This window comes from Rhinolophus sinicus, chromosome 15 (assembly GCF_057876585.1).
Source record: "Rhinolophus sinicus isolate RSI-liver-muscle chromosome 15, RSI-T2T, whole genome shotgun sequence".
Classification (NCBI taxonomy): domain Eukaryota; kingdom Metazoa; phylum Chordata; class Mammalia; order Chiroptera; family Rhinolophidae; genus Rhinolophus; species Rhinolophus sinicus.
The window spans coordinates 40,176,049-40,198,748 of NC_142515.1; the positions used below are offsets into that span (position 1 = coordinate 40,176,049).

A 22,700-nucleotide genomic window follows, 5' to 3' on the forward strand; every position below is an offset into this window, starting at 1 on the left:
GATCTGGAAAACTTTTATTCTTAAGTACTTTTAATAATCGGTAAGAATGTGCCCCTCCATAAGAATATGAGCATAATAATTTCTATTATAGGTATTGTGGCATTATTTTCTGAGGACCAGACCCAATTTCAAATGTGAACCAAAATTAGAATACTGCAAACCTATTTGTTATCTTAAGGTCTGAAATTTAAAAGCTGGATTACACTGAAAAGAATCAGAAATATATGTAATACCCAGTAATCTTATCTCAAGTCTGTTCCAGGACTTTAAAAACAGAAAAAAAGTATTAACTTTTGGCAGTGGTTTTGGTTGAGAAGAGTGTAGGCAACAATTGAACAGGATTTCCCAAAGAGCAAGAAGTGAACTTATTGCATCAGGTTTACAGAAAGGCAAGTGAGAAAATCCACAACTGCTAAAACCATTATCTATCTCAGTAATGACAGGTGTTCTAGTTGGCATTGGTGATTGGTGGCTAACAGTTAGCCAGGGGAATTAGGAAGAATAAAAAATGGAAAAAAAAAAGGTTTTAAGTCAGTGAAATGAATATCAAGAATGACAAGACAGTTAATCCAGTCACTAGGGAATTCTGAGTATACTAGTTATTAATGATTTGGGCAGTCCAGAATCCTCTATCGCCTGCAAATGAGCCTGCTCTGCAGGGAGCTTCAGTGTATTGCTGTCCATGACAAACAGATACAGCAGGACTCTGAGCTCTCAAAGGTAGTGACACAGAAAGAGGAGTTAAAAAGTAGGTATAAAACAAGCATCAGAAAGTTGAAATTTCCTCTTTAGGAAGTAAGATACAGTAGTTCCCCCCTGACCTGTGGTTTTGCTTTCCATAGTTTCAGTTACCTGCGGTCAACTGTGGTCCAAAAATATTAAATGGAAAATTCCAGAAATAAACAATTCGCAAGTTTTAAGTTGTGCATTTTTCTGAGTAGTGTGATGAAATCTTGCACCATCCTGCCCTGTCCAGCCTGGCACAGAAATCATTTCTTTGTCCAGTGGATACATGCTGTATACACTACCTACCCATTAGTCACTTAGTAGTCATCTTGATTATCAAACTGTCTATCGCTGTACTGCAGTTCTTGTGTTCAAGTAACCCTTTACTTAATAACTGGCCCCAAAACGCAAGAGTCATGATGCTGGCAATTGGTGCATGCCAAAGAGAAGCCATAAAGTGCTTCCTTTAAGTGAAAAGGTATGTAGGTATGTATAGGAAAAAGCATAGTATATGTAAGGTTCAGTACTGCCTGCAGTTTCAGGCATCTACTGGGAGTCTTGGAACATATTCCCCATGGATCAGGGAGAACTACCATATTTTCTAATTACAAAAGTAATTCCGGTTGCTTTTTCAAAATTAGAAGGAAAGAGGCACAAGAAAATTAACCTAACCTGTAAGCTCAGCATGCAAGTATACTTACAGCTAACATTTGGAGAACAGCTTTTTAGACTTAAAAAAATAAATTAAAAAAAAAAAAAAAATATATATATATATATATATATATATATATAATGACATATAAACACTGTAAATTTAAGGTGTACAACATCTTGATTTGATACATTTATATATTGTAATAGGATTGTCATTATAGTGATAGCATCTCTAGTGCATAATTACAATTTCTTTTTGTGGTGGGAATAAGTAAGATTTAGTCTCTTAGCAAATTGGATGACTATTATACAATAATGTTTTCTATATTCACCATACTGCATTACTTTTTATTTAATGTACATGTTATATATCAAATTCTGACAGAGTTTGCTCACAAACCATTTCTTGTAAATTTTAATTACAAATTACGATTAAACTACCATGTGTTTCCCCAAAAATAAGACCTAGCTGGACAATCAGCTCGAATGCGTCTTTTGGAGCAAAAATTAATATCAGACCCGGTCTTATTTTACTGTAATGTAAGACCCGGTCTTATATAACGTAAGGGAAACACGGTACAAGCTCTCTTTAATGCACTGCGGGTAAGAATTAAGTTCTGATGTAGGCTTGTACTAAACTTACAAAAGTACAAGAAGGTTCTTCATTGGACAATTTCTCACTAGTCATGTAATCAATCCCACAGTCTGCGCTCAGAAAGATAACAGATTTTTTCAGGTAAGAGTTTTCATATAATGAAGATATAATTTTGTGTCTTTTGGATATAAACAAAAGGGAGAAAAGTTGTATGTTCTTTTTGTGTGATGTGTGTGTGTGTTTACATGAGCACTACCATATATGGAGGTGTTTAAGCTATCTCCCAAACTTGACCTTCTTAAAAAGGCAAAGGGATTTCCTCACCTATACTTAAAGTAACTTGATTCAGTTTTTAAAGGTATTAGATACCAGCTCAGCCATAGCAGATGGGAAGGGAAGTGTCTCCATAACAAAAATCTCATTTTGTTCTCAGGCTCAAAGAATTCCTTTGAAATGCACATAAAAGCAATGTCCAATCACTATGAGAGACATTAGCCAAAGCATAATGACAAAACCAAAATTGTTCTATAAATAGCCTCTCTGTGGCCTTTGGGTGAAAAATGCTCAACACTTTGATGGTGAACAGGTCAATTCACTCATTTGTCTATCGGTAACACCTGCAGTACAGTTTCTCTTAGCAGGCTTTTCATAACAAAATCCTATCCAGAAGCAAACATCCTAGAGAGCCATATTAAAGTAATTACACAGTTGGAAAAGTCTATTGGTACCAATTACTCTAAAAATCTTCCAGATGGAGAGCAGTTCTTCCACACTGGGTGGCAGAAAATGTGAGCCTTTAACAAAGGACTGGTTGAAACCCTTAAGGGAATGTGTACGGGAATCCTGGAGGATGGCTAACGTAGGCCCACAGACCTTCTTCCCTGCAGCAATCTGAGACCTCTTCAACAGGCCAACAATTGAAGAGGGCTTCTTGGTTATTTCCACAAAATGGCATGTAGTGATACCTGATGTCTAAAGTAAGAGCTCATCTATTATGCCATGAAACAACATAGCTCTAGGACTTGCCAGAGACCTCAACCCAAACTTCCTGCCACCGTCCCCTTTCAAAAGCCGAAGAACCAGGAGCGGGAAATGAGGAGTTATTGTTTAATGGGCACAGTGTTTGAAAAAGTTCTGGGGATGGTTAGTGTGATGGTTGTACAACAATGTGACTGTATTTAATGCCACTGTATTATACATTCAAAAATGGCAAATCTTCTGTATACCCTACTACTATATATACACATATACATATACATATACGTACATATATACATACATATATACATATATGGATATATATGTGTACACACACACACACACACACACACACACACACACACACACACATCTCCTAAGAACCAAGCTAGGATTCATGAGAGATTATTTCAGAGACATGCTGACCGTTCAATTGTCCAGATTCTACAAGTTAGATCACTGACGAGTTACAGACTCACCTAGAGCTCTCCGAACAGTAGAATCACACCTTTGTACCATACCCTTTGTTTTGAGGAGGGCAAACACAGGTCATGGTCACATGAAGACTAGTGCTACACAGTATATACTACTTCCAACGAAAATAGTTGACTGTGTTGTGCAATTTACATATTATTCAGTCTCTTTAGAAAGATCCAATGCCCCTCAAAAATTTAATTTTTTAATACACGAAATTTTTTTTTATCCTGACCAAATAAAACGATTATTTTAAGAGGTATGAAAGAAAACCACTATATTTCTCCTGGTTGTAGCTGTATTTATAGCATGCTCAGAGCTTAAATTTTAAATTTATACTCTCTTACGCCAAGTGCATTACTATAAGGTTGGTGCAAAAGTCACTGCAGTTTAAAAGGTTAAAAAAAAAATTGCAAAAACTGCAATTACTTGTGCACCAACCTCATACAACTATCTTCCTCTTCTGCTGCACATGGCTCTCATATTTTTGCTCCTATTTAGTATGCTACTCAATGTCCTTTGAAAGCAGGTGGGTTGTGATGATAAGTGAATGAGAAGCTGACTATAAACTACACACTGCAGAAGCACTCATGATGAAGATGAGTCCTTACAGAGCAAAGGGGCATCACCTGGCTGGGTTTTCATTGCTTTATACTGTACTTTGGTCAAAGACTCCAACTACTAACAACCATGCAAGTTGAAAACAAAAAAGGTTTCCTGCAGTGTTAAATATGAGGGCACCTGATTACACAGTAAACTCAGAACAAACCATACTTTCATCCCTTTAGTTCTATTAAGTTGGTGCAAAGGTAACTGCGGTTTAAAAGGTTAAATATAACTGCAAAAACTGCCATTACTTTTGCACCAACCTAATAGAAGCAACATAAAGAGTAAGTTGTCTCATGCTGCCAAGGTGAGATACAGTCAAAGGCCAAACCAACCTCCCTCGTTTTTTCTCAAACTCAATGCACATGAATAAACAAAAAGTGTCTACACAGAAATTCCTCCATAAATCTTTGCTAGACACTAATGCCTGGGTACCTCTCTTCTTCACATTTCAACAGCTGCCATATAAATCAAATTTGGGGCAAGACTGTAATGGTGTCTTTATTCAGTAATCAGGTAGAAAAATGAGAATAAAACAAAGATGGAGTAACAGTTGCCAGGACCACTGTCTCTCTGGTCTTACCACTAAAGTTTCTATACAAAAGCTCTGGTCTTCTGTTAGAAGACCATTTTGATTGATGGTAAGAATTTAGGAAGATTTTCAAAAGCCTCGAATATCCTTTTATTATAACCTCACTGAATTACGTATGTGAACCAAATTAATGGAATTTTTAGTGATGCCAGTGAAGAGGAAGTAGAGGGGGTGTTTCCACCTCTCACAGCCATCTGACAAAATGGTACCAGCGGTCCTCCGGGGAGAATTTAATACCTGGTCATCACTCTGACAAGCTGTGTTAGATGACGAAAACACAATATCCTACGTATTCTTAAGTTCATGCTAAGTAACCCACAAAACGTTTGTCCTAAACAAATTTTACTTTTGTACTTTACAGATAAGCTCTGAGGAAAACAAAAAAAAGAGGGGGAAGAGTCTTTGAACTAGAATAATCAAACCTTCCGATATGTTTTGTGTGGTGTCTTCTATGTACGATTAGTGATTAATGTTAAGTTTGAATAGTTCTTTGGTATTGTTCAGTAACATATTACTTACCCACTTGAATATGATTGTATACGATTTTAACCACAGATCACAGATATCTTTTATGCCCACCCCCCCAACACAAAACGTACATATTTCACTTTTTATCCTCCTATTTTAGTGCAAAGGACCCACTTCTGGCTGCCAAAAATGTTTACATATTCATTACAAATTCAACATAAAAGGAGAAAGAAATCTCATATTTGGTGTTAATCCTGTATTTCCAAAATACTACATATACCATTTACTCCCATGCTGCGGCCTCAAGCTCATCAGCAATTTCTTGAAACGCTCAGGGTATAAACTATCTTACCTTACCTAAGCAGATGAGCTACGGAACCAACAGTCTTGAGTATCACACTGCTGCCATCTTTACACGGTATTTTTAATCTCCAAAGAACATTAGCTACAACCTCATCAGCAAATGTTTTGAGCAAAGTTCTCTACCAAAGTCATTTTTTTCCTAGAGAGGAAAACAGGCAGGGAAGATGAGAGGGGAGAAAAGATAATTTACCTGCATCAATTTTCTGGAGAGCTCATTAGTGAGGAACTCTTCTTCCTTCTCGTAATTTACAGCAAGGGTTTCTTTCTCCTTCTGCAAAGCCTGAATTTTCTTGAATAAAGTATTACTGATGAATTCTTCTTCCTGCTCAGCCCTGGCTTGCTGTTAAAAAAAAATTAAAAGGGAACAAACAAACAAACAAAAAAACACGTGTTAAGGAAACAGGAAATTTACTAATTGAAATATAGTTCTTATTTCCAGAGAGAACACCCATTTTAATTAGAGTTCTATTTTTAACTTGAACCAACACACCCCAAGAAGCACAAAACAGAGGTGGAACTTAGCAGCAACCATGAAAGCCAGTCCTAGTATTACTCCAAAGGGCCTCCCTGCACTATGTATGGTCCATTTTCTTAAAGGGATAGTTCAAAGAAATTAACAAAGATTGTTTTACAGTTTTTAGAAGCAATCCCAAGTCAATCACCAGAATACAGAAAGCTCCTCATTATATGGCAGGTAAGTCCAATTCTGGGGTAGGTGCATCAATTCCTAACTCTCTGCAAAAGTCACCACACCTCAAAGTTTATAGAGCACGTCCTCACATAACATCATTTTGTTCAATATCGTTTTATGTTGATGAGATGCTGTAGGAATGTAACTCTTGTTTACATCAACTAGCCTGTGGTGAAACTGGTTTCATTATGTTATTTGGCTGCAGTTCCAAGAACCTACCATGTTTCTCCGAAAAGAAGACCTAGCCGGACCATCAGCTCTAATGCGTCTTTTGGAGCAAAAATTAATATAAGACCTGGTCTTATTTTACTATAAGACTGGATATGATAGGATATGATATGATATGATATGATTGATATAATGTAATATAATATCAGGTCTTATATCAGATTGGGTATAATATAATATATCGGGTCTTATATAAGATCTGGTCTTATATTAATTTTTGCTCCAAAAGACGCATTAAAGCTGATGGTCCATCTAGGTTTTATTTTTGGGGAAACACGGTATCCACAATGTTAAATGAGGACTTACTGTAATTAAAATGCCTAGGCAACCTTTTTTTACTGGAGCAGAGAAATTCAACTCACTTAAAAAAGTAATATCATGTCACGTCTAGTGCAAAAGACCCACTTCTGCACTAGAAAAGGTTTGGGTTCGTCATTATAAAAGCACTACATGAATTCATTTACATGTTCATTGAGTAGTTACTGGAAGGAAATAAACCAAATGGCTAAAAAGTAGTTATGGCACAGTAGCAGGAATCCAGGGGGTGAAGAGTAAGGGTGGGTGAAAGGAGTTTTTAATTTTATTTATTTCCCTACTGGGAATTTTTTGGAGGTGAGGGCAAGGACAGGCATTACTGAATTTTAAAAACAGATCAAAAGGGGATCAGGCATAATTCAATGCAGATGAAAATATTCTTCTGTAGGTCCCTCCCCCTAACTATATATTAACAGAATAAACAGAAAAACCAACCATCCTTGAAGGAAATTAATCTTTTCAGAAAGTACTTGTTTCAAATGGACTCAACTCTATTCAAAGCACTTTTTAAACCACAACATTTTGATGCATTAATCTCGAATAATGCATTCCTATGTCATCTGCCAAGTCAAGGGCGGGAGAGCTACATCAATTCCAAGCCCCAGGCACCTGTCACTTATAATAATACAAGAGAGCCAGAGGGCAGGAGACAAAAGGGCACCTGCATTAAGCAATTACCACCTTTGATTGTAAAAGATCTGCCAACCACTCCCAACTCAGGTAGTTTAGATTTCTGTACACTAGCTTCCCCAACACCTACACCCTAGTAGGTATGACTTCTGGGCTGGGGGTTGGGGGTGTCCATCCTCCCTTCTCTCCATCTCAGTGGCCTAGAGGAAGTACGCCAGTCCCTGGAACTGCTTGCCAAACAATTCTACAAAAGAGAGCCACATGTAGTACTTAGACAGAAAAACACAGCTACAGAAAAAGTGGAAACTTTGGGACTAGGTCCAGCACTCCGGTTCTTTAAGAAACCATTTGGAACAGGCCAGGAGAGCTGAGCAATTAAGAACACATCACAGCTAATAAATTTTTATGACCAGCAAAGAGCATCCAGTGAGCAGTCCCCTAGCTCCCCAGTGGTTCCCTTACACACTGTGTATTTTGTTAGCACTTCTCGAGGTCTAACGCTTTCCGCTATGGTCAAGGCAAACTGCTGAGGATTGGTGCTGTGCCTCCCCCTTTAAATTAATCCCCACTCGTCTTCAAAATTCACTTACTTCAAGATCTCATACTAGAGTAATGGGCAGAAATCCAAAGGACTTACTGAAAGCATATTTGACACATACAACCAAGCCCGCAATATGTTCAAGCTACCTGCTTTTCTGGTTTTGACGGACAAAGTCCTGTATGATTTAAATTCTGATTATTCTAAAAGTTACAGAACAAAAAAAGGTAGCCAAGAACTGTGATGCTTTTGATGGCAACTCTGCACTTAGAATCCAAAAGGGTGTGTGCCATGAATTAATTTCATTATCAAGTCAGACTCAACTTCCTGCAAGCTACCAGACATTCACTGTTTTAGACTGGTAAATTTAATCACAAGCAATAAAAGAGAACCAGACTCACAGGCTCACCACATCACCTTCCCTTTGCACTGGGGCCTAGAAGTGAGAAGTTGACAATAAGAGGCTAGGCCCAAGGAGTTTGTTCATGTAACTTCTACCCAGCCCAACCCCCATTTCATCTAATCATTAAGTTACAAGGACAACAGATTTCAGTATAATATAAAAAAGAACATTAGAGAAGAAGTAGATTAGTGGCTGTTAGGGGTGGGGACTGAGGAATGAATGCTGATGAGTAGAGTTTCTTCTTGGGATGATGAAAATTTCTGGAATTAGATGCTAAATTTATACAACCTTGTGATTATAACTAAAAACCACTGAGCTGTATACTTGAAAAGGGTGAATTTTATGGTATACGAATTATATCTCAATTAAGAAAAAGAACTCTGATAATTAGCAGGGTCAATATTTCACAGAACACTTGGTTTCCTTTGCAGTCTTTTCCAGTGTTAAAAAGAAAACAGACTCAAAATGGAGCCATTTGTCATAAGCCCCACCAAGACTTAATTCCTAACCTAACTGCAGTCTCAGCCTCTCCCAGGAAAGTAATTTTAACCCTGTAAGTCTTGATTTTCCTGGTCAGGGCTAGTGAAGTAATCTGCCTGATAAAACCCCCTGCCTCCAGTAAGGTAACCATGCCGGAAATAATCCACTCTTTTAACTTCCTTGTCCTACCCTCTTTCTGCCTATAAAAACCTTCCATTTCACACAACTCCTGGGAACAGCTTTCTATTTACTAGATGGGTGCTGCCCAATCCATCAATCATTCAATAAAGCCTATTAGATATTTAAATGTACTTGGTTAAACTTTTGTTCTTAACACCAGAGAAAGTAGCACATTTTAAAAAGATGGGGACAGGGAGATGTTGAAGAGAGCTCGGCTAGATATGCGCTATAAGTACCTTCCAAAGTAAGGGATGTGTCACCTGTCGGGAGATGCAGAGGCCGTAGCAAACAAAATTATTCACCACTTTGGAATAGCAACCGAATTCTAGGCAAAGCCCACTAATAGGAAACACAACTCTCAGGTACCATGAATAGCATGAGGAACTGTTCTGCAGAAGCTGGTTAAAGCCTATCCCACTTAACGGGTTAACAGGCCTAACATTTTATTAAAGGCCTCCATTAGCTAAGTTTTTGCTACTTCTTAGTTCTCATTGGGGGCTCTTATTCTGCCTCCCACAACATCCCCTGAACAACCCCAGAAAACCCATCCATCTGGAGAACAAAATTCCACATCCCCAAAACATAAAACCCTAGTTCACCCTTTTTCCAATTGGCCACAGATCATTTTAGGAATTAACACATAAATGAGGACAAAAGACAAGATGCTGTAGCCAATTATAGCCTCAGAGAACATTGTTTTAAAAGATCAGATAAGGTGCACTGACGACCATGGATGAACTTAATTATCAGAAAAGCATCACAGAAAAGCAGTTAGTACCCACTTTGGTTTCTCCCTGCAGCTTTCTCCCCATTCTTTGTGCATCATCATCTCAATCTTACTCTTTAGTCTTGGCTTTTTCTTCCCCTAACTTCAAAAGAGAACTTTTTATTTAAGCCTTAAAATAAATTACCTTTGCAATTTATTCCCCCTAGGAAGCCAAGAGCCAGACAGAAAGTGGCCTAGAAGCAAAGAAGCAAGCCCCAGGAGCAATCTGCACCAGCCACCTCAAAATAGGCTACTTTATGAAATCTCATCAGTTTTATCAATATAGTTCCCTTTTTATCTGAAATGCTAAAAAAAAAAAAAAATCTCAGCACACCTAAGCACATCCAAATTCAAAATTAAAGCTGTATCTCAGAGGCTAAATATATGAATCAAGGTTTACACCTATAACTCCGTAAACTCTCAAAGGAATGTATGAACAAAAACATTAGGAACTCGGAAGGATGAAAAACCTTAGTGTTTTGTATGTTTGCAGATTGAAGATTGGAAAAATCTGGGGGAAATAAAAAATATTGTGATTATATTTTCATGTTCAATATGGTTCTAGCTTTTATGCTTAGAAATGGAGTGAATTTGGTATAACCTTATTCACTTATTAGTGTCTGCTACTTTGCCCCTCACCCAGCAGTAATTACTCCATGTCTGCCCATGTGAGGACTAGAATATAAACCATCTCTCCATCATTCTTTCCCCATATTACCAAAAGTCCAATATATTTAAAAAAGGGGGGGGGGGGTAACAAAAGAGAAATTGGGGGTGGGGCAGGAGAAATATACCAATTCCTCTGGAAAAAATAAACACCAAAACAAATTGTTAGAGAAAATGATTTTCTTCTGACTCACCACTTATTTAGGCAACCATAATCTAAATGAGCACAATTTTCTGCAGATAAGGAAAACACAGCTCATTCTGACCCACTGCTATTATGGCCAAGGCACAACTTCCACAGTAGATTCCAATGTGATTGTGTAGTGTTTCTGTTCTCTATTAGTGGCATTTGGAGATCAAAGGTTACTACAGAAAGAAGAATTCAAAAACTCTCAACAATCGCGCTCACTGATGAGGAGAAAATCCAAGTTCCAAAACCAAAATTATGTAAGATGATGCAATTCATGATCTGTCAAGCCTAAGGAAAAGGACCGTTTTCCACAGCAAGAAGCACAGGCAGTATCAATTTGGTAGCAGTCATAGATAAAGGATATAATCAAGAAAGTTAAAGTGACTACCGAGATGACACATTTGCATGTGTTTTTAAAAATTCCTTTTAAGTTGATTGCTGACTTGTTTTAATAACCAAAAAAATCATAAAACTAAGATACCTTGAAGCTCTGATGCGTAAGAATCCAGGTAGGCGCTATGTATTGTTTTAATTACTTAAATTTAGGAATATATTTAAATGCATTATTCTAATTATTTAAATTTACTACTCTGTTGACTAGTCACAATCCACATGTTAATTATCTTAATATCTCAATTTTAAAACAGCATCTGATGCCAAATTGTTACAATAGCGGGAACCACCCAACACAAGCCAGGTAACTGAATAAAAACCCTGTTGTTTCTCCACTATCATTTAGGAGCACCACTGCACTATCGATTGTTCTAGGTGATGCTCAGAGTTCACTAGAACTCATGACTGATGGCTGGCACCTCTTAATGGATTAGCTCAGAACTCATACCCATGAGTTTACTACCATAAACCACTCTCCTGCACCGTCTAACATTTAAGTGTCAGGGGTGGGTGGCAGGTGATGCGTTCATTTATTCTATTACAAGAACCAAGAGAGGATTTCAATTACATGCCTGAGAATTACAATTCTCTGTTTAGTAGGTGGAAGCACTAGGTTATTTTGTGATTCCTCCACATAGTGCCTGCTATCTTACAGTAAAAGCAATTAATGTCAATAAATGAAAGCGCCTGTATTATTTATTCCATCCCAGTACTGCCAGCAATTGACTAAATACACAGGGATCAGAGCAGAATCATGATTAGCCCTCACAACTGTGCTGTTCTAGTCCAGATACCATGCCTAGGCCATTGTCACAGGACTGCGGAGCAAGAGAGAAAACAGCAACAAAGGGTGACTTTCAGGACAAAAAAAGAACTCAGAGAATCCTGACATCAAAAAGGACCCTAACTTTTATCAAGCTGCAGTGCCTTTCAAAAGACCAGTCCTCCCCACCCATCTACAGTAGGCCCACACATACTCCTCCGTGCATGTTCTACTACACAGGACCAGAACACAGCTCTACATACACACCTCCCACCACGTGAATTCAACACCACCCAAACTGGTCCACACCCAGTTCGAGAAGATGAGTCTATTGGCCACATACTTGGATGCAGTGCAATGAGAAATTGCTACAGAAGCAGCTAAGTGTTTACACTGGATCATGGGCCAGTGACAGAGAACCAGTCCATTGGCCACACTTTAAATAACACTGGATTGGGGGAGGTTCATCTACAGCATCAGATTCTGGGGTCGGACTGCCTGGTTTACCAGGTCGCTGTGCTCACCTCCAGCTATGTGACCTCAAGGGAGTCATGGGACCTTTCTGGGCCATTGCGTTCTCCTCTGTAAAGTGAAAAATAATGGCACCCACCTCCTTCTAGACTGGTTATGAAGATAAATTCCAATAATTCACATAAAGAGCTTAGGATGCCTTGCATGAGTAAGCACTCAAAAGATACTTATAGAAAGGCTTGGGGAGGGAGCACGTACAGGAGGATTAATAAGAAAACAAAGGCTTCTGTAGTCTCCCTTTATTTAATTAAAAGGGGAAATGGACATAATTATGGTACACTCATGGGAAAAAATATAGTGGAATACCGAAAATAATATGGTTCGCACATACTTTCATGAAAAGATGTCCACCAACAAATGATTAAGTGAAACACCAAAGCTGAATGTGTGTGTGTGTGTGTGTGTGTGTGTGTGTGTGTGTGTGTGGAGGGAGAGAGAGAGAGAGAGAGAGAGAGAGAGAGAGTTAGTTCATGTTAAGCACCCCAACAAAAAATACACATCAAGGACACAAAACCACTATGAGTAAGAAACCATCAATTCAGGATTCCACTCATATACATACACTAACTACCCTACCCTCACAATCTGCAAAGGCTTCAGATATTCCAAGTCTTATAAAATATAAAACACTTTTATCTAAAACAGTACAAAGAAATAAAAGATGATGAATGAGCTGCAAGAGACTCATTCTTGCAGCTCATTTTCAGAAAAAGAAAACAGAACTTCTTGAAATAAATACCTAAATTCATCTTGCATTTTGTATTTCAACAGCAAATTCCACACAGCTGAATAAAAAAGTAAGGACTGAAAGAAAAACCTAAGAATAAATCCAAAATGCAGCACAAAGAAACAAGATGGAAAATGTGAAAGATATCAATAGACATAGGGAAGGAAATAAAAAGATTTAACACACTTCGTACTAAAGACTAAGAAGGATAGCAAAGAGAAAACGAGGGGACAATATATGAAGCGATGATGGCTGAAAATATCCAATCTTCATCTGTACAAACATATACAATCGGAGAATATCGCAGAACTAATGAAATGCATGAATTTATAAATACAGGAAGCACAAAGAAGGAAGGAATCCATGCCTAGACACATTTTAATCAAACTGCACATTAAGACAAAATCTTGAAAACATCCTAAGAGAAAACACAGATGATCCATAAAAAAACTAATTGATTGAATCACTTCTCAACATCAGCAGGGAAAGGAGACAGCAGAATATTCTCAAGATGCTAAGAGAAAACAACTGGCAAACTATACTAGGATACCAAGAAAAACAGTCTTTCAAGAAAAGCAAAATGCGTATTTCCAATATAAACCAAAATTGGAAGAGTTTATCAACCACAGACCTACATTAACAGGGCTTCTGCAGGACGGAGTTATCCCAGAAGAAAATGTCTACAATGCACAAAGGAATGGTGAGAGTAAATGAAACAGTCAAAATGTAGGAAAATCTAACAAAGGTAACATCTAATTTGTGAGATTAAAACTAAAACACTGAACAATAATAGCGTAAGTCAAAGGGAATGATGGGAATTAGAGTATTTTAAAGTCCTTATATTTTCTCTAAAAAAAGATCTAACATATTACTTTTAAGTGTTCACGGTAAAATTTCAAGGACAACTAGTAAAAGAATAGAAATGGAGAACTTCTAAATCAACAGAAGAAAACTTTAACTTAAAAAGGTACAAAAAGAAAAAAGATGGTAGAAACAAAACAAAAAAATGTATCCATAATGACAATAAACACAAGTAGAATAACCTAGCCAGATTGTAAGATTGGGGGGGGGGGGGGGGGAGGGAGGCAAGCCTCACCTAACTCCTGCCAAAAGGGAGTAGTTATATTAATATCTATCTTAACCAGATTTTTAACACCAAACATTTTTAGGAAGTTTGAGCCAGCAAAGAAAGAAAAAATAAAAAGTATAAAGATTGGCAAGAAAGAAACAATCACCATTAGCAGCATTATCTGAAAACTGTAAAGCTATATCAAACATTCAAATAATTAGAAAAAAGAGAGAAAGACCTTGGCATTTTGTATAGACCAGCCACAAAACTTTTAAGGTACCTCAGAATAAATTAATCAAAAGACATCAAAGATCTATATGAAGAAAAAAGTTTTGACTGAAATATACTTAATTAACAAAAAACATTAACCAGATATACAAAACTTTCTACTGTAAAAATGTCAATTCTTCCCCACAGTCCATGAATTCAATGCAGTTTAACCAAAATACCAATAGGGTTTTTCAAGAAACTCAACAAGATGATTCTAAAATTCACATTAAAGCCAAAATGAGGCAAGGCTTCTGAAAAAGAGTATCAGAAGAAACTTGCCCCACCACAGATAAAGACTTATTATAAAATTATAGCTATTACCTCATACACTGCTGGTGAGAATGTAAAAAGCTGCAACCACTTTACGAAACAGCCTGGCAGTTTCTCAAAATTAAACCTAGAGTTATCGCATGACTCAACCACACTCCTTGGTATATAACCCAAAACACTAAAAACTTATTTTTATGCAAAAATTTGTATACAAGTGTTCATAGAAGCATTAGTTATAATAGCCAAAAAAGGGAAACAACCCAAGTGTTCACCAATCGGTGAACGGATAGGCAACATGTGCTACGGCCACAAAAAAGAATGAAGTACTGATACTACAACATGGTTTATCCTTGAAAACTTCCTGCTAAGTAAAAGGAACAAAAGGCCACATACTGTATGATTCCATTTATTTGAAATGTCCAGAATAAGCAAACCCAAAGGGATGGAAAGTAGATTAAGCGGTTGACAATGGCTGAAGCTAGAAGGAAAGGAGAAGTGACCATTAAAGGGTACAGGTGTCTTATTGGGGAGAAGAAAATGGTGATGGTTGCTTATCTTTACTAAAAATGACTGAATTGTACATTTTAAAAGGGTGAATATTATGGTATACGAATTAGATCTCAATTTAAAAAAACAACAACAAAGAGGTAGGGGCTGAAGCCACTCTGGGGGAGACAGCAAACCCTCCAGTCCCCAGGACGCAGGCAGAGCCCCTGCTGCTTCAGGAGGAGGGTTCGTGGAAGCAAGACCAATCTGCCTGTGTAGCAGGGGAGGAAGCGCTCCTTTCCAGGGTTGTGGCAAAAAGACACTACCTCCAGCCAAAGGGCAGGAAAACCACAACAGATTCAAGCCAGAGATTGGCCACAGAGGAGGAATGCTGAAAAGGCCGTATCTCCACGGCCCAGGCACACAAACCTACCTAAGACTAGACCAGAGGAACTGAGAAGCTTCCCCTACAATGAACCTAGCAATGAGAAACAACCAATAGTGGTCTAAGGCTATTGGTTAGTCTAACAACCAATAGTGGGCTAAGTGAAGGCAAGGACGTGAAGATTAGACTGTAGCCCAGGCATTCAGTCACTGCTAAAAGCTGAGAAGGTAGAGCAAGAACACTGAGGAAAGTGGGCTACTACAGACCCCACTCTAAGTAGAAGGCAATAGCAGCCACCACTGGAGGAATTCAAAGCTGATGGTACAATGACATAAATAATACCAACAACAAAACTCAAACCCAGCCCAATTACTGATTAGATTGACTCAATCCTACATTAATGGCCTAATAGAAGAAGAGACATGCTCATTTGGGGGTACAAATACTATTTATCTCAGTCTTCTACATACAATGTCTACAATCAAAAATTACAAAAGTCATAAAAATGCATGAATAGAAAAATCTATTATTCAAGAGATAGCAGCTGACAAACTAGACTCAGAGATGATACAGATGTAGGAACTATCATACCATTACTTTAAAATAACTATGATTAAAATGTTAAAGGATTCCATGGTAAAGATGAACGGCATGATCGGATATATGGGGAATTTCAGTGGAGCTGGAAACTCGATGAGTTAAAGGGAAATGCTAGGAATAAAAAAACAAAAAAACGTATTAGAGATGAGAAATCCCTTCAATGTGATAATCAGTGGATTTGGTGTGCCTTAGGGAAGACCCATTAAATGGAAAGATAAGTCAACAGAAATTATCCAAACTGAAATACAATCTGAACAACAAAAAGAGTGGGAGGAAGGCACAGACAGATCACCAATGGAACGATATCAAATGGCCTAATAGTGCAACTGGAGTCCTAAAAGAGAAAGAGGGCAAGACAGAATTACTTACAAAGATAAGAGCAAAGAATTTTCCAAAATTAACAAAAGACAGCAAACCATAAATCCAAGAACCCCAATCAGAACAACAAGAAACAAATATATACCCTTAATCAGAATCAAACTGCTAAAAAAAAAAAAAAAAAAAAGTGAGAAATAGCCCTCAAACTGAAGGAAACTTACAATACATGTAACAAATGAATGAATAGTATGCAGAATATATAAATTACTATAAAGGAATATAACCTCCAATAGAAAAATGACGTAAGTAGGAATTTTAGAAAAACAAAGATTTAAATGGCAATTTAAAAAATTGTGTAATCAGTCTCGTAAGTAATCAAGAAGGTGCAAATTAAGATCATCATCACTTTCTACACTCTGATTGGGAAAAATTAAGAAGTTTAATAATACCAAGGGTTGATGAGAATGTGGATCAGTGAGAATTCTCATATAACGCAGACAGAAATGTGAACTGGTACAGTATTCTGAAACATGAAATATTTTTATACTCGACTACGTACCAATTCTACTGCTAGGTATATGCCCTAAAGAAACCCTTCCATGTGTACGAGGAAGCAATTCAAAAATATTCACTGCATTCTTGTTCTTAGTAAATAAAAATACTGGACACATCTCAAACATCTATTCAGAAGAGAAACAATACATTGACACAGAAAACTAAAAAGCAGTGAAATCAAAAGAAGTACAGCTAAACACAACATATAGGAATCTAAGAAACATAATATTGAGTGGGGTAAAAAGCTGCAGCAAAATACACATATTCTCATTAAACTGAAAAAACAAGCAGAATAAATGACATATTGTGTAGGGATACCTATGTGAGATAACGCGACCAGGATAGGAATGAAATTGCTGGGTAGATGTAGTGGAATCCAGTACCATTCTTGTTCTGAAGTTGAGGGGTGGGAACCCAGGAGTTCATTTTGTCATGTTTTATAACTTACATGTGCTTTATGGTCCGTTTACTATTTTTTGTTTGAATAAGATATTACACAATAAAAATGTTAAACAATGGTTACATATCCACAGGTGGCTAAATCATTTTCCCTCTTAACCTCAAAAATATTATGCTAAGTGGTAAAAGCCCAACACAGAACACCATGTATTATATATGATACCATTTATATGAAATGTCCAGAAAAGGCAAATGTATAGAGACCGAAAGATTTGTGGCTGCGTTAGGCTTAAGGGGGAGAGGTGGGATATGGCAGCAGGGTGGGCAAGAAGAATGAGGAGTGACTGCCAACAGGCAGTTTCTTTTCTTGGTGGTGAAAATATTCTAAGACTACAGTAATGATTGTACAACTCTAAAAATATACTAAAAACCACTGAATTGTACACTTTAGATAGGGGAACTTTACAGTATATAAATTACCTATCGATAAACCTGTTTTTAAAAAAGGATTCTCTAACCAGCATGTTTTTTGTTTATATCAGAAATATCAATGGAATACAAAAATGTTAAATGGCCTTAGAAAGACAGAAACAAGAGAAACAGACTTAGAAACAAATCTATAACAAAATAAGTACGAAAAATCTCTAATTTAATCACGATGACAATTCACTGACTTGAAGAATAGTTATCAGGCATGTCTAATATTTATCACTTTGGTAAGTTTAGAAAAATAACCCATTCTTCAAATGTCAGGTCTACTTTGGTTATAGGTAGGCCCCAACCTATCAGTGCTCTGAAGTTACAAATGTTCTAATTTATATGTTGGTTGTTAGGATAACATTTTCTATTGCAACAACACAAAATGTGGTTCAAGTCCCAAAGCCAGCTTTCAAAACCTCACTCAGGTCATGATTTAACTGAAAAGAAGTAGCCTGAATCTGGCTCTAAAAGAAAAGAAATTCTATACAATACAAGTAGGATAAAGGAAGATGGTAGAGAAGAAAGGAATCAGATTGATCTAAATTATACTAAAATGTGAGACATTTTTCCTAAACCTGGTAGTTTTCTTTGAGAACTGTGCCTGAGTATTTTCATCCAGAAGCAGTTCATTCTATCAGTTATGTATTGCTGTGCAACAAACCATCTCAAAACATAAGGCTTATGAACAACAATGTATTATTTGTCATCATTCTACCCTGTTTCCCCGAAAATAAGACCCAGCCGGACCATCAATTCTAATGCGTCTTTTGGAGCAAAAACGAATATAATATATATTATATAAGACCCGGTATATAAGACCCGGCCTTATGTAAAATCGGGTCTTATATAAGACCCGGTCTCATATTACAGTAAAATAAGACCGGGTCTTATATTAATTTTTGCTCCAAAATACGTATTAGACCTGATTGTCCAGCTAGGTCTTACTTTTGGGGAAACATGGTATGGGCTGATGTGTGGTTCCTTGGCTGGTTTCACCGAGCTCACTCATGAGGCTGCATTCAACTGGAGGTTCAGCTGAGCTAGACCACCCAAGATCAAGAGAGTAGGAAATGAGTCTAGTCTAACAGCCTCCATTTCTTAATGTTCTCCCATGGACCACTCAACCAGGATACTTCCCCTTTTCAAAGATTCTTCCCCTTTTTTTGAAGGCACAGATTTCCTAAAATTTCTCAAGGCTTTTCCATTCCCGATCAGCATGGGAGAGGAGCAACACTAGAATATGGTTTGTACTGTAGGTCAGGTAGTAAGTAGGAGGATGACCTGCATTGTTAATGACCCCATTGACTACAATCAGAAGCTTTTTTCTTTTTAACCTTACCTGGTACATTAAAACTCACTTCCTCTCTTGCTGATAGCACTAGAGAATGTAGAGTCTCATGTTAGAGTAACAACCCATTTTGTCAATTATAAACACAGGAATTGATCCTACAGTATCATGATGGGTAACCTCAGATCTATAAACATAAAGAGATCAGACAAAAAAAAAACACAGAAAAAAAACGCTTGTGCCTAACAGTCTCAAACCACACACGTTTGTGAGAACAAGTGTCATAAACTAGCTGGATAGAGCGCTATGGAATTTAACACAAAGGGAGAAATGACCACATCACTGTTCCGTGTTTGTGAGTCACAGCACCGAGTAACTTAGATCCATGATCTTCATGTTGATGAAATTACTACCTCCGGGGTCTAGCTTGGCTCAGAACTCAGGGGTAAGTTACCCACTGCTCTTAGAAGATGTGTTCTTAAAACGGAGGTCTCTATCATTTTTTTCACAAGAAAACCGCCAATGCCACACCCTCTATACCTTTACCCACACCCAACCACCCCAAAGTGTCCAAATATGACGGTGGGGCAGTGACTGAGGCCTGGAGAATAGGGATTGAAATGTCTACAGCTCTGCATACTTAGAAAAGGAGGGTTACTACTTGGTTGCCGCAGGTGCCGAGAAAAAGAATCAGACAAGCACATCCTACTGCAAAGAATCAATAGGGGGCGCTGTGGTGAAGTGACCTCAGAGGAACAGGAAGGCAGGCCAACCACAGCCAAAACAACTGAGGAATCCACCTCTCTTCCTGCTCTTCCCCCTACAAAGTACATTCCGAAAGCCAGAGAAATTGTGAAGGAAATTAGATATGACAAAACAAAAATTCGAGCAAAGAATAAACTCACTGGTAGTCAATTTCACCCTGGAGGTAAAGTTGACTGCAAATAACATTATTCCAGATTGAATACTGGCCATACACCATTCACCATGTGGCTAACTTGAAGCTTCCCTATACCAGGAGTCTTGTATTTCTAAACATGTGCCCACGATTTCTGCCATGGGAGGGGTGAGCCTGAACACCACTCCCAGGAGGCATCCATCTGCTTCCCTCCAATAATAAACTCCCAGCCAGAACAGCTGACAAGTACAAGCAGCAACTACAGTCACTAGATTTTTTTTAATTTAATTCAACACATACAGCAGAGCACCTCATACATGGCAAGCACTGTTGGGATATGGCAGTGGACACCACAGACCCTGTCCCTGGAGGGGTACATAATCCTCCCAGCAATGAAAGGAAAGTAACGACATTAATCCATACATTTAGCAATTGGCCTTGGGATGATCTTAGCTGCAGAAAATAGCCTGAAGAATCAAGGGATTTAAAATGAGACGAAGCTACACAGAAGAAAAAGCTGTGTTTTATCCACTACAGTTAACAAAAGAAATGGCCCAGCACATAGCACTCCAATACCTGCTGAATAATGAGCAAAAAGTACACAAATATACAAACTTTGTATTATATACATATATATGTGTGCTTCTATGTGCACGTATATATAAACATATACATGTATGTGTATATGTGTGTGTGTATATAATATATATCAATGGATATTTTACTCTGTGGGCTCCATTCCTATAATAAATGATAATGGTAGTCAATGTTTAAGTATTGATTGTATTTCTAGCACTGTAGCAGGCTCTTCCACACATTATCTCATTGAACCCACACACTGGCTGCACACGTCAGCCCCACATCATACGTAAGGAGACAGGGGCTGAGAGAAGTCAAGCAACTTGCCCAAGTCTCCGAGCTACTAAGCATCTGGGCTACAAATCAAACCTAAACCCTGGACTGGCTCCAAAGCTCCCAGTCCTTCTGTGGCCTATCCCACCATTCCAGTAAGTGTCTCCACTGGTCCAAGGGATGTAGGAAGCATGCTCTGAAAGCCAAAACCCACTCAGCTGTTGTTAGAGCCAACATTATCTGTGCTGTTGCACAATGCCTGTGCATCACAAAGCAGCTCCTCTGGGGGAGGAGATGCCTGGGAATTTCCTTTCCCAGAAAGTGACGTAGGGTGACTGACAGGTAATCTTTAAGAACTGCAAACAAGCCGTTCTTTTTGCAGCTGCTACCACCGCTGCAGCAAGTAGGAGGTTACATACTTTCTGATGGCACACACACCACATATATTGTTCTGGTCCTTTGGCTTTCTTTTCTCCCTCTTCTTTCAGATAGTGAATCAAGATGTATCTGGCAAGGGTAAGGAGACCATGGGGGCAGGCCTGCCATCAGCACACCATGAGGATGTGGATTCGAGTCTATACAGAAAATGCAGGACAGGGCAAGTCCTGCTCTCCGTGTAGCAGGCCTTAACTGCTATCCTCCGTAAGGCTTCTCACAAGGCTAGCCCTTGGCTGGTGACTGGGAATGTAGATTTGGGACAGGCTCCCACCACCCCGGTAAAAGTGGCTCACTGGGTCACAATTTTATAAATATGGTTTGTGATGAACACCTGCTTTCCTTGGGATTTGGGTACATGCTAAACAGAGGGTGCCTACATGACCAGTCCCCAGTGAAAACCCTGGGTGCAGAGACTCTAATACGCTTCCCCATTAGACTTTTCACATGTGTTGTCACAGCTTGTTGCTGGGGAAATTAAGTCCATCCTGTGTGACGGCACTGGCAGAGAACTTAGAAGCTGGTGCCTAGTTTCCTCCAGACTCCTCTCCAGGCATCTTTTCCTTGTGCTGATGACACGTTGTACTCTTTCTGTATAATAAATATTAGTCATATGACTAGATACTGAGTCCTGTGAGCTGTCCTAGCAAATCAAACCTGGGGGCGGTCTTGGGGACCCCTGACACACCCTATACCTAAAACGAATGCCCTATTATCTATCTTTCAAAAGCCATGGGGAACCACAGAAAAGGGCAAGCTTCTGACCTAAAGGTCTCAGTGTAGCCATACAAGCTGTAACCCAAAGACCTGAATTAAAGTGCAACCTAAGAAGCACATGAGCCCACTTAGGAAAATCTCCCCAGATCTCCAGACCCTGAACCAACTACCTACTAACCAGCTCCAACTGGAGCTCATAAAGGCACCTCAAACATAACACATCTCTTGAGTGAAGTTTGGTTTTCCTTTCCTTCACTGCCTTGTGCCCAATTCAATTTTCAGAAAGCCCATTTCTAAGTGAAATCGATCCAGAATGTTTCCTTCTAGTCTTCTCACTGCTTTTGCTCCAGCCACCATCATCTCTCAGCAGGCTTCTAATGGTCACCTAACTAGCCCTGGTTCTCCCACTCTTGCTCTCCTGGGAGCTATGCTCCATTCTACATCCAAAGGGCTTCTAGAGGCAGAAAACTGACCACTTTCTGCCCTGCTTCAAGTCCTGCAGTGGCTTCCCGTCATATTCAGATATAATGATTCATTCCTTCCCATAATCTACCACACTTGCTATGAGTCAAGATTTATTTAACAAGGATACATAAAATGCATTCATTTAACGATAAATATAAATTATAAGTTTATTATGTGATACAAATGAATATAAGTATGTATGTATATTATTGTAAATACTTTTTAAGTGAATAGAATGGCACCCAAGAAAAGTTCA

General features: G+C 38.3%; 1 protein-coding gene across 1 annotated transcript in view; it reads right to left on the minus strand.

The window, feature by feature from the left end:
- CCDC6 (coiled-coil domain containing 6) overlaps window positions 1-22,700 on the minus strand; it is a 109,142-nt gene that overhangs the window by 52,836 nt on the left and 33,606 nt on the right. The window contains exon 2 of the mRNA XM_019731822.3: window positions 5,647-5,796. Within this exon, the coding sequence (XP_019587381.2) occupies window positions 5,647-5,796 (150 nt within the window). The remainder of the gene's footprint in view (window positions 1-5,646; window positions 5,797-22,700) is intronic.